This window comes from Sus scrofa, chromosome 13 (genome assembly GCF_000003025.6).
Source record: "Sus scrofa isolate TJ Tabasco breed Duroc chromosome 13, Sscrofa11.1, whole genome shotgun sequence".
NCBI lineage: Eukaryota > Metazoa > Chordata > Mammalia > Artiodactyla > Suidae > Sus > Sus scrofa.
Genome location: NC_010455.5, coordinates 65,264,856 through 65,277,380, shown reverse-complemented (window position 1 = coordinate 65,277,380; position 12,525 = coordinate 65,264,856). Strand labels below are relative to the sequence as shown.

The window sequence follows — 12,525 nt, the reverse complement described above, 5'->3', positions numbered from 1 at the left end:
GTTAAATATTGGGAAAACCGAAGTCATTGAAACATTTTCTTCGATGGTAAATTGGTCAGTTCTTGGGTTATAGTAAATTTGGTTACTGAATTATTCTTTTTTTTTCTTTCAGTTAATATTATATGTTACATTTAGTCATGTAAATAAGTAATAAAGCCCTTAGTAATGCATTCTATAAAATGCATTATTTTGTACTCTGTTAAAATTTAATCCATATATGAAGCATGAAGAAAGAATTCTGTTTTGTTTTCCTTTGTTTTTCTTATTTGTTTTTTCGGATTTGCTTTCTAGTGCTAACATCTTTACATGGTAGAGTGATTTCACCTCATTGGATGTAGCCTACTCAGCCTTTACGTTGCAAGAGAAAACTTACACAATTTACAGTTTGCCTCATCTTCAGTTAACCATGTTTTTATTAGTGAATACTTACTTGTAAAGGTGATTTGAATGGTGATCCTTTTCTCCAAAAGATATCTGCTGTTAAATAATAGCATTTTCTTCTACTCAGATACTTTGATGTTGGCACCTTTTAGGCATTTTTTTTTTTATTATTATTATTTTTTTTGTCTTTTTGTCTTTTGTTGTTGTTGTTGTTGTTGTTGCTATTTCTTGGGCCGCTCCCGCGGCATATGGAGGTTCCCAGGCTAGGGGTTGAATCGGAGCTGTAGCCACCGGCCTACGCCAGAGGCACAGCAATGCAGTATCCGAGCCGCAACCTACACCACAGCTCACGGCAACGCCGGATCGTTAACCCACTGAGCAAGGGCAGGGACCGAACCCGCAACCTCATGTTTCCTAGTCGGATTCGTTAACCACTGCGCCACGACGGGAACTCCTAGGCATTTTTTTAATTATGCATTTTCATTGAGTAATATGATGGGCTTATTTATAGTAGTTTTTTTTTTTGGTTTTGTTTTTATCATAAATACATGATTTTCAGTATTCTGAGTCAATACTATGTGGCAGATATTTCTGTTTTTACCAAATTCATGAATTGCTGCAATATAAAGTTCTATAAAATTACTTTGTGTCCTTTGGTTTACTGCGTCAGGAGAGAATTTTACAATTCCCCTTAAGGGATGATTACTTATGTATCTAAAATGCTTATACAAATTGGCAGTTCCTTCCAGGTTCCACACTTAGCACATCATACTTTCATTGTCATAGCTTGTAGCAGTGTCTGATTGTCACCTCAGCTTTTATACGATGACTGTGGTGTTTGTCTTGGCCTGACATGGTAATAACTCTTTGCATAAAGTTGAAATTTTTTTTTCTTTTTTTCTTTATTTTTATTTTTCAAATGATTCTTATTTTTTCCATTATAATTGGTTTACAGTGTTCTGTCAATTTCTACTATACAGCAAAGTGACCCAGTCACACACACACACACACATATATATATATATACATCCTTTTTCTCACATTATCCTCCATCATGTTCCATCATAAGTGACTAGATATAGTTCCCAGTACTATACAATAGGATCTCATTCCTTATCCACTCCAAATGCAATTGTTTGCATCTGTTAACCCCAGACTCCCAGTCCATCCCACTCCCTCCCGCTTGGCAACCACAAGTCTATTCTCCAAGTCCATGAGTTTGTTTCCTGTGGAAAGGTTCACTTGCTCTGTATATTAGATTTCACATAGAAGTAATGTCATATGGTAGTTGTCTTTCTCTCTCTGGACTTACTTCACTTAGTATGAGAGCCTGATCCAGGCATGCCCAGCAAGTCGCTGTTGTCTTCCTAATGTAGTTAAGACAGGTTCATCAGCTGAGAGTGGGGGCCAGGTGGCAGGGAGGCAGTTTGAGAAGGTGTGAGTCTTTGAGAGTTGCGGACAAAACATGCCAGATATTGTAGGGTCACCTGGTAGTAAGAGTTGCCCACATGAGATTTGTGATCAGGGATTTTAAATAAGATTAGTCAGCAGATAAAGTCAGTTAAATAGATAGTTGATTTTGTTTTTATTTTTTACTCCAGCATGTTTAGCTTCTAATATATAGCTCAGGGTAGGTAATTATTGGCGCTAGCCTTCTTCTTGCATTGATTACAGATACTAGAAAGAATCAGACAAATCTAATTTGAATGGCAGTCAGAATTAAAATTAAGGTAGATATAACAGATGTGTGCTTTGGAATTCTTTCTCACCAACTAAAAGAACTTCAAATATGTAGCTTTAAAGCTTTCAGATATAACTTAGAAATGTTTTTGACAATGAAAAAAACATGCTAATACATTTCCTTATTACTTACAGAGGTTTAATAAAACCTTTTTAAAAACATTCAAGGAGTTCCCTTTGTGACTCAGCGGTAACAAACCAACTAGTATCCATGAGGATGCAGGTTCAATCCCTGGCCTTGCTCAGTGGGTTAAGGATCCCACATTGCCATGAACTGTGGCACAGGCATGGCTCAGATCCCACATTGCTGTGGCTGTGGTATAGGCTGGCAGCTGCAACTCTGATTGGACCCCTAACCTGGAACTTCCATATGCAGCAGGTGCGGCACTAAAAAGCAAAAAAAACCCAAAAAACAAAAACATTCAAGATTTGATATTCTTTTTGAGCTCCTAGAGACTGAAAAGGAAAGGACCCACAAACATAAAGAAAAATGGGCAGAAGTCATCAACAGATGGTTTGCTCAGAGATAAATACAAATTAAATCCATTTCTCATCTGTTAGGCTGGTGAACATCTTACCAGTTGCTAATAGACTCTGAAGTAAGGCTATGGGGAAACATTTATTACTGGTTAGAATGCTATGTAATACAGTCCCTAAGGAGAGGAATCTGGGGAGATAACCACAAGTACTGTTGTTTGGCCTGTTACCCATTATTCTCATGAATTTATCTTATAGGTACACACATGTACAAAATGACTATGTGGTGTTATTCATCAAGTCATTGTTTATCATAACAAAAGACCAGAAACTGCTCTGAATATTGGTTGTTGGGGACTGATTGATTAAATGCTAGTATATCCACATCATGAGATAATATGTGATTGTTCAAAAAGAACAGTCTCCACATACTGATAGGGAGAGTTTCCAGGATATGTTTGTAAGTGAAAAGACTAAAATTCAGAACAGCAAGGATGCATTCTGTGTCTTAGAAGGGGAGGAAATGTTGTATACTTATAATTGTTTGGTTTTGCGTAAAGAAACACCAGACAAATAAATAGTAAACTAATGAGAGATTGCATGTTGGAGACAAAGGGGGACAGGTTGGCTGGAGAGAGAGAGGAAGTAAGGCTTCTCATTGTACATCTTCTTCTGTCATTTTGGTTTTGAACCATGTAAATATATTAATCTACTTGAAGCATGAAAGGATAGGTACTTTAAAGTTTTGGAAATCATCATTGTCTTCATTAATGTCATTATTATAAATTGGTTAATGAAATTTGATAATGTATTAAGGTTAAACAGATATATTAATGGGATTTTGTAATATAGGGGACATTGGGATTATTAGCAGAATTGCTAAATAAGCTCTTATGTTTCTGGTCAAATTAAGAGAAAACAGTATCTAGGGAGTTCCCATCATGGCACAGCAGAAACAATCTGACTAGGAATCATGTGATTGCGGGTTCACTCCCTGGCCTCTCTCAGTGAGTTAAGGCTCCAGTGTTGCCATGAGCTGTGGTATAGGTCACAGACGTGGCTCGGATCTGGCATTGCTATGGCTGTGGCATAGGCTGGCAGCTATAACTCTCATTTGGCCCCTAGCCTGGGAACCTCCACATGCCTCAGGTATGGCCCTATAAAGAAAAAAAGAGAGAGAAAGAGAGAGAAAACAGTATCTAAAGAAAACTTTATCGAAGTAACTAAACCTGAGGTGTAAGTATCTTACTCTAACACAGTGATAACTTCATTGTTTTCAAAAATCTTCTTGGAGTTCCTCCTGAGGCACAGTGGATTAAGAATTCATCTGCAGCAGCTTGTGTTGCTTCAGAAGCTCGAGTTTGATCTCCAGCCTGATGGTGGGATGGGGGAGTTGAACGGATCTGGCTGGCGTATGTCACACCTGCAGCTCCCATTAGATCCCTGGCCCAGGAACTTCCGTGTATGAGGGGTGTGGCCATTAAAAAATCTTAATTGCTTTTGGAATTAACCAATTACATTTGTTTTTTTGACTGTTAAGAATGTGTCATTGAATCGATTTAATGTTGCCTCAAAATCTTTTTCTGCTAATATACTAGTATACATTTCTGTTTTGTGTTTCACTCAAGCCTTTGTTTTTTTCTGGGGACATTTATCAACTTCATACACCTGAAAACTAAATGGTTCCTCTTGTTTCAGATGGTGAATTTTGATTGTTGAAAGTTTCTAGAAAAAATGTGGGAATGTGGAATAGTTTATCTGTATCTTTTGCATTTTCTAAAGTGCTTAAATTGGGTGGTACATGAGGTCTACAGACCTTTGGATGAATGGACATTGTTCTGGGAGAAGGTGTCTTCCCCTCAGGTGCTATGACCTCAAGTCCTTAACATTTACATGCAGCTATCAGATCCCTGTACCCAACTGTTTGTCTTCTGTGTTGATCAGCTCATCCAAGGCTCTGTGCCTCTAGCAGGCTGCCTGGCACATGGTGGAGAATTGAATTAATTTCCCTGGGCTTCAGTTTCCTTGTTAATGAAATGGAATGATAGTGTTTTTGCCTGGCTGCTCTCCCTGGATGATTCTAAAAGGCAAATGAGATGATCATATATTGTGAATTCTTTGCAAATTGAACATAAACTTAGTTAACGGTTTGGTTTCATCTTATTAAGATTTCCTCATATAACTTGATAAGTAAATTCTTCTGATGCTGTTTTTTTTTCTTGTATCTGAATGTGAAGCTTTCTTCATTTTATTTTTTTCTAGATCTAGTGGAGAGCATGAAAACATCCCTCTTTTCCCCTTTTATTTCTCTGAGCCTTTGTCGACCTGTCAAATAGGGGTAAAGCCCAGGTTTCTTAAATGAATTAAAGCTAATGTTTATAAACTAATGATCACAATGATTTATACAAGTAGTTGCTTACAAAATGGTAATTTTTATTATTGTCACTTCCCACATCGAGTGATTTTTTTTTTCAATCTAGGATGTATACTGTTCTAATATATTATTGTCACCCAACTGCTAAAATACTTGATGTATAAGCTCCATACAGAACAGATGACTAGAAATAGTGGTCTGAGGAAGGATTCATGGGAGCTGGTGGCATTTTTTTAAAGTACCGTTGTCCTGTGGGCATTATATACTGTCTGTCAGTCCTCCAGTGATCTTTCCTTAGAGGTTTTTATTTTTTTGGTTTTTTATTTTTAGTTGGATATACTCAGATATGTTCAAATTAATGCTGCATTTATGAGACGGAATTTGGGGAAGGGGTTGGTGGGGAGTGCCTATTAGATAATAGAAAAATTCCATTTGTACGTAATCTTTAATACACAGGATTTTTGTAGCAGATGTTCACATTTTATTTACCCCACAGTACCCCATGTACCTGCCATGCTGGATAAATAACAAGTTTTGATGAATTTGCACTCTGGTGTCATAGAAACACTAGAAATCAAAGATTAAAACAGAGCACATGGTGATGTGCTCTCCTAGGGCAAATTGAAGCATGGTGCTGAGACAGTTATTTGAGTAATTCAGACCCAAATCTGGTTTATGAAAATGGATGCAACATTTATTGAACACTTATTGTGTGCCAAGCTCTATATTAAACTTTCTATGTAGTATATCGATTAATCTTTAAAATATCCCTATGAACTATTTGCTTTGTTATCCTGACTTTACAGGTGAGGATATTGAGACTTGAAAAGATAAGTAGTTTGCCCAGGACTGAAATCTGATTTTTGTCTGACATTGAAATCTGTGATTTTTTTTTTTTTTCCTCCCTCTGATGGTATGCCAGTCATTCCTTTGCTAGAGGTATTTGATAGGTTACTTTGCAGCTTTGGTGGTAAAATCATAACTAGTAGAACAAAATAAAATGCTACAAAAAATAAGCAAAGAAAGTGTTTTCCTTTGCCTTATAAGATGTTATGCTACTACTTTTGATCAGAGAATGACAAGAGTGAAATATTATAGGATGACCAACTAGGACAAAGACCACAGCAAACAGAGATGAAAAACAGTTGAGCTTACAATTTTGAAAATAAAGTCTAAATGATAGGAAAATTAAGTGTGAGTGTTCCAAATAGGTCTATGAGATTCTTCCTGAATAAGGATTGGGAATTCCATAGAATTCAAAGTTCATATTTTTTTGCCTATGAATCTTTGTCTCTTGTATTTAATTTGTATAATATCTACTCTCTCCTGGTCTGGATGGTGACATCTGAGAGCACCATTTGAACACTCTTCTTTAGGGAGCTGTAATGTTCAAGTATTGGACTCCACATTCCACACATTCATCTGGTTTCTTCCTCTTTTTGGGGGGGGTGGGGTACAGGTGCAGCATATGGAAGTTCTCAGGCACCACAGCCATAGTAACACCAGATCCAAGTCGTGTCTGTGACCTATACTGCAACACCAGATCTTAACCCACTGAGTAGGGGCCAGGGATCAAACTGGCATCCTCATGGGTGCTAGTCAGTTTTGTTTCCACTGAGCCACGATAGGAACTTCTTTCTCTCTCTGTCTTTTTTTATTTTTTTTTTTTTCCATCCAGTTTCTTAAATCATGTACTCCTGTAGTGTTTCAAACCCAAATAATAGAGAATCTGTAGTTGACTTTGAAAAACATATCTTGTCTGAGAATTAAAAGCTGCAGCTTTGTAGGCTTGTGTATGCCCTGATTCTGGGTATGCTAGAGTGAGTAATTTATTTTTTCCTGTGGAGGATAATTTAGGTCTTGAAAATGTGTGAAAGGAAATTTTGATCTCCAGGGCATATTAAGATGACTAAGCTTTCAAAAATATTACTTACTGCCATCCACAAGGAAGAGATCTGTGGTAGTTTTTGTAATACTGGCTGTTAATGCCCAGCAGTCTGTTTGTAAAATCCTATGTGTGTGACTGCAGGTTTAATTTCAGGACTATGACTTTGGGTAGAATATATAGTAAGTACTTTACCTTACAAAGGAATGGACATTTCTGTCTGCTATTCTAATGGTATTGGTTAGCATCAAGTTGCATTGTCTTAGTGGAGACAAGAATTGGAACAGCAGATACAGCAAAATATGCTAAAACTTCATTTTAGGTAAACTTCAAACCTCCCAAACTTTGTATCATTGATTTTAGTGATTTGGTTATCGTCATGTTAGTAGAACATGAGCTGGAGTAGAAGGAAATGGAATGAGGATTGAGGAAATTGGGAACTATGCATTGTGCTGGCTGGTGGTGTTAGGGTTGCAGACGGAGAGAAGATTGCAGACCACTTTGGAGATGTATTGTTTGTAAACCTCCTCTACCATCTGTTTTCACTGAGGTAGTGTAGCAAAAACCTCTTAGGTCTGTGTCATTAATGCACTGCAAATATTTTCCCTCAACGAATCAGTGATTTGTACTGGTGATTTGAAAGCCTGTAGGTAAATTGATCTCAGACTACCAGGTTATTTGACAGGCGTGGCCATCCTGCTTACTTAGCTGGAATAGTGGGGTTGCTGTGCTACCTTCCGTTTAAAAAATAAAATTCTGTGTGAGTGTTGGGGAGGGAGGTGTCAGCAAGAAGCTGACTTGACTGTTTCTCTAGCTATGTGATACCTCCCAGGATCCAGAGCCATGTGCCTACCACTCCGTTACCCCATTCCCCTAGCTCATGGGTTCTTAGCAGGAGTTATTTCATCCCCTGGGGGTGGAAATTGGGTAGCGGTGCTGGATGGCAAAAAAAAAATCTTTCTCTACATCTAAAGTGTATATATACACACACACACATATATACACACACACACACACACGCATATAATATATAAACAGATATACATTATATTTGTATTAAAATTTCGTGGAGAGGCAGGGGAAAAAAAAAGTCTGAAAAGGCTTCTTAGATGAAAAGGGTGGGGACAGTAATGAAGAACGACTGAGAAACATTTCCAAAGCTCTCTTCAGGTAAAGAGGAGTGGATTATGGTATCAATATAGATGGGAGTAGAGAGAAGGAAATGAAAAAGTTAAACAGCTTCACTTTTTTTTTTTTTTTAATGAAGTTGGTGTAGTTATTACCAAAGTGAAAACAGCAAAGGTTGGGATTTAGGGAACAGAAAGGTTTAGGCTTCATCTGTGGAAAGGGGCAGCAGTGGATATTAGCCTTCCTTAGTCAGTGGCCATGTGGGTCTGTCTTTTGGGAAAATAATAAAGTTGGTGGACTCTGCCTTGCATCTCCTTAAGGGTCTTCTGCTTTTCCTTCTTTCCTCCTAAGGAAAACTATATCAACTAGTTGTTTACTGGGAATGCTTATGAATTGGTTTGATTATACTAAGGTGAAAATAACTGATGATAAATTAATGTGTTATTATTTTCAGGGACACTTGCCTCTTGCGTTTGAGCAAGAGGCCATCCTCACTGTAGAAGAGTAGATAGATGCTTAGGTCCTCTGACAGGTTAGATCAATGGTTCCCATCCCTGGGACCTGAAGAAAGGATTGCACTGGGTCTGCAAAAGCACATACACATTAAGAATTATCTGTAGACATAATGAAGAATGGCTCAAATGTATGTGCTACTATTTTTTAATGTTTTCATGTGCCTCTCTAATGAGTAAAATATAAATGAACAGTATTACTAAATTTAGAGTACTTTACTCTTGTCATATATTTGCCCAAGCCACAAATACTAGAAGTATTGCTGCTACAATATGGGAATCCTCAAACTGAAATGCCTGAGAACCATTGGGCTCACTTTGTTGTTGGGGTCACTACATTGCAGTGCGAATGGAACCCCCCCCACATAAGGCCTCTGTACACGCAAACTACAGTCAGAGGGCATCCTGCATATGGCTCCTTGAGGGTCTTGGGAATTTGGTGGGTGGGAAATCCCTAGACTGAAACATTTGGCGTAGAGCTGTATTAGTAACTGTTGCTGCCTTTGTTGTTGTTGTTCAGGCATGATAGGCAAACGCTGCTTCAAAGCAATTGTCAGAAGTGGTAGAGAATGATTCATTGACACTTTAAATCTTCATAATTTTTAAACTTTTGTTACCTGTTAGAATATGATTAGAAAAAAGATTGGCACTAATACTTCCAAACCTGTTGTCTCCTGCTTGAGAGAGACCTAGCTATTCCGTTGTTTTAGCTTTCTATCCCGAGGGTAGTGATGACTGTTACTGAGTTGTCCAAACAATGCCCATGACATTCAATGTCTTGGGTTTCTAAAGAAATGCTTTTTTGTCTTTTTGTTGTTGTTGTTGTTGTTGTTGTTGCTATTTCTTGGGCCGCTCCCGCGGCATATGGAGGTTCCCAGGCTAGGGGTTTAATCGGAGCTGTAGCCACCGGCCTACGCCAGAGCCACAGCAACGCGGGATCCAAGCCGCGTCTGCAACCTACACCACAGCTCACGGCAGCGCCGGATCATTAATCCACTGAGTAAGGGCAGGGACCGAACCCGCAACCTCATGGTTCCTAGTCGGATTCGTTAACCACTGTGCCACGACGGGAACTCCAAGAAATGCTTTTTTGATATGAATGTACATGTTTAAAAATATATATATTTGGTAAGAATTTGTTGGATAAGAGCAAGATGCTAAAAGCCTTAAAACAATTTTTTACTTTTAAAAGTATAATACATGCCCTCTTTAACCTTATTTACTCTGCCTCTCTGCACAGATAGGCCAAAAATTATATATCACTTTAAGCTAGGTTGCATTATAACAAATTTCATTATTAGCAAAGATCAAATTAATTATATTTTACTTTACTTTGGTTACAAAGGTCTAACAGCTACTTAGAACTTCATATCTCCTATGAATTTTATTACTCAACTGCAGTTTAAGACATGACTTGATCTTTGGTTGCCCTCAATTAAAATTGAAAAGGCTCACAGTTATATTCCATTTGAATCCAGGGTTTACATTGAGGGATTTATTTAAGCGGCTTTTTAAGTGACTTTTTTCATTATTATTGCTAGTTGATTGTTTTTACAGCTTATTGAAATTGATGTGTAATAAATTACAGGTATTTAAAGCATACAGTTTGATGAGTTTTATCATATGTATGCATGAAATCATCCCCACAATCAAGATGATGACCTGTTCATCACTCCCAGAGCTTCCTTATGCTACTTTATATTGCCTCTTTGCCCATTTCCGCCCCCTGCTGGTAACCACTGGACTACTACTGCCTTGCTTTCTCTCACTTTAGGTTAGTTTGCATTTTCTGGAATTTTATTTTCTGGCAATATTGATGTCCTTATCCTTTTAGTTCCAGTTCAGACATCATAAGAGATCTTCTAGAAGAAGAGGAGGCCTGGGAAGCATCACACAAGTGAGTTCTCATAATCATGAAATAAGCATGTACTCTGACCTGAGAGATTGTAATTCTGTACAGTTGATTTTCACACCAAAGAATGTTTGTACTTACTGACTTAAGAAAGTAATAATTCACGCATACCAAGGTAAAATTTACAGGTTACTACTTGTTTCTGTTTATTTCTGCTCAGAAATGAAATCCCAGCATGATTACTCTAGTTACTTGTCAAAGTTGTTTTTCTAAAGATAAATTGTTCCAATGGGCAATTAATAATCAAGAATTAATAGTTGGGCCTTGATCACTGGTTCAGAGTCTTTAGAAAACTTTTAATCCTTTCCTAGATGTTCCCGGTCTTAAGATTGTAGTACAACTGGGCAGACTTGTTCTACTCTAATTTCATGAAGATCTCACACCTCAAACGGGTCCTCAAAGCTGCTGAGCAGTTTTACCATTCCTGTGATTATTTATTTGTCTTGTTCTTCAGAAGGATTATTTAAACCCTTCTCAGTGTTTTTCAGTGGGTCCAGCCTAGCTGAAGACCTTATTTCTTCCATTATAGAGAAGATAGAAGCCATTGTGTGGGAATCCTCATCATTCTGACACCAAATGTATAAATTGACCTGTTTTTCTACATATTTTTCACTCTTTTTATATTCCTTCCTCCTTGTGAGAAAGGGCTGTCCCTCCTCCTCACTGAGTCTCCTACCACCTTCCTACCCTCTTGTCAGGAATGTTACCCCTTCTCTTTCTCTCACCTCTCTCCTCCCTCTCTCCCTCCCTCCCTCTCTCTCATTGGGCTTTCAGCCAGCTCACGTCTTTCCCGTCTTGAAGTCAGCCAGCCAACCACCACCTCACTCAGTCTCTCACCTAGTCTCATCCTGCAGCTGCTCTTGCGTTTCCTTCTTCCTAGTAGATGGCCTCTGCTTAATGTTTCATTTCCTCCTCTTCCATGTACTCCTCACCATTCTCTGCCAGGCCCATCATTCTTCTGAAGTAGCTTTCCCTGAAGCCATTGAAAACTTCCATGTGGCTAAATCCAAAGGATAGTTTTTAGACCTCATCTTCTGTCACTTCTTAGCAGCATCTGAGGCTGTTGACCTCCTCACCTTTCTGGAAACCTCTCTGAGGCTGAACGAAGTAAATCTCCAATCCAAGGTCACTTAGCTACAGTGATAAGTGATGGAGATGAGATTTTAATCCCACTCCTTAGCTAACTACTTCCTTCTAAACCAAGAATCACCCTGTTCAAACTAAACCCTGACAGCAATGATTATGACAAGCTGTAGCCCCAGTTCTCAAGTCCAAGCCCATTCTTGGTAATGATGATCTCTTAAAGTCATTATTTTTATTATAAGAACACACTTAGAAAATAAATCCCATCACTTGATCCTTACACATAGTAAATATTAAAGCTGGAGGCATGTAAGTGCTCATCTAGTCCAGTCCCTTCATTTTATAGAGAAGGAAGCTGAGCCTCAGATGATAAGTTGACAAGGTCAAGGTCCACAGCTAGTTAGTGGCTCTAAGAGGGTGAGTGTGAGAATCCAGGCCTCCTGGTTTCAGTTTAGTGTAGAACAGTTTAAACAAGCTTAAGCCACAATGTAGCTTTAGAGGCAAAATCAGGAAAAGGTTGCAAAATGTGGCAGTTCCAACAAATACACATTTTAGGCTTATAGCCATTTTGTGGTACCACAAATGGCATATTTGAGATATTAGTCATAGAACATACTAATTCAGTTCCAACACATTCTCCTAATTCCATTAAGGATTGAGAAGTTTTGTTAGCAACATGGTGCCTCATATAAATCAGTTACGTTCATAAGAAGCAAAACAAACAAAACAAACCAATCCTGTTTCTACAGACTAGTCTTGGGTTCTTCTATCTGAATATTGGTTCGTCTTACCATTTTGAGCTACATGATATATTTACATTGAACAGAATGAAAATAAGAAGAAAAATGGTCCAGGTAAATCATTACATGTTTCCTGATTTGTTTCCTTATACATAAAATGTGGGGAAGGTATGTCTGCCCTGGAGAGTCTTGAGTACCTTCTCTCCAGACCTGCTTTTCCTCCACTGTCCCTCCTTCAGTGAGTGGTTGTATCACAGTCTGTCCCCTGTTCCAGCCAGAAACCTAGGAGTCAT

The 12,525-nt window shown here is 38.3% G+C and overlaps 1 protein-coding gene across 4 annotated transcripts in view; it reads left to right on the top strand.

Annotated features, from left to right (window-relative positions):
* The window catches only part of RAD18 (RAD18, E3 ubiquitin protein ligase), a 106,091-nt gene that overhangs the window by 82,126 nt on the left and 11,440 nt on the right, over window positions 1–12,525 (top strand). For all 4 annotated transcript variants that reach the window (XM_021068322.1, NM_001142833.1, XM_021068321.1 and 1 more), the window contains 1 exon segment: window positions 10,332–10,394. In XM_021068322.1, coding sequence (XP_020923981.1) covers window positions 10,332–10,394 — 63 coding nt within the window.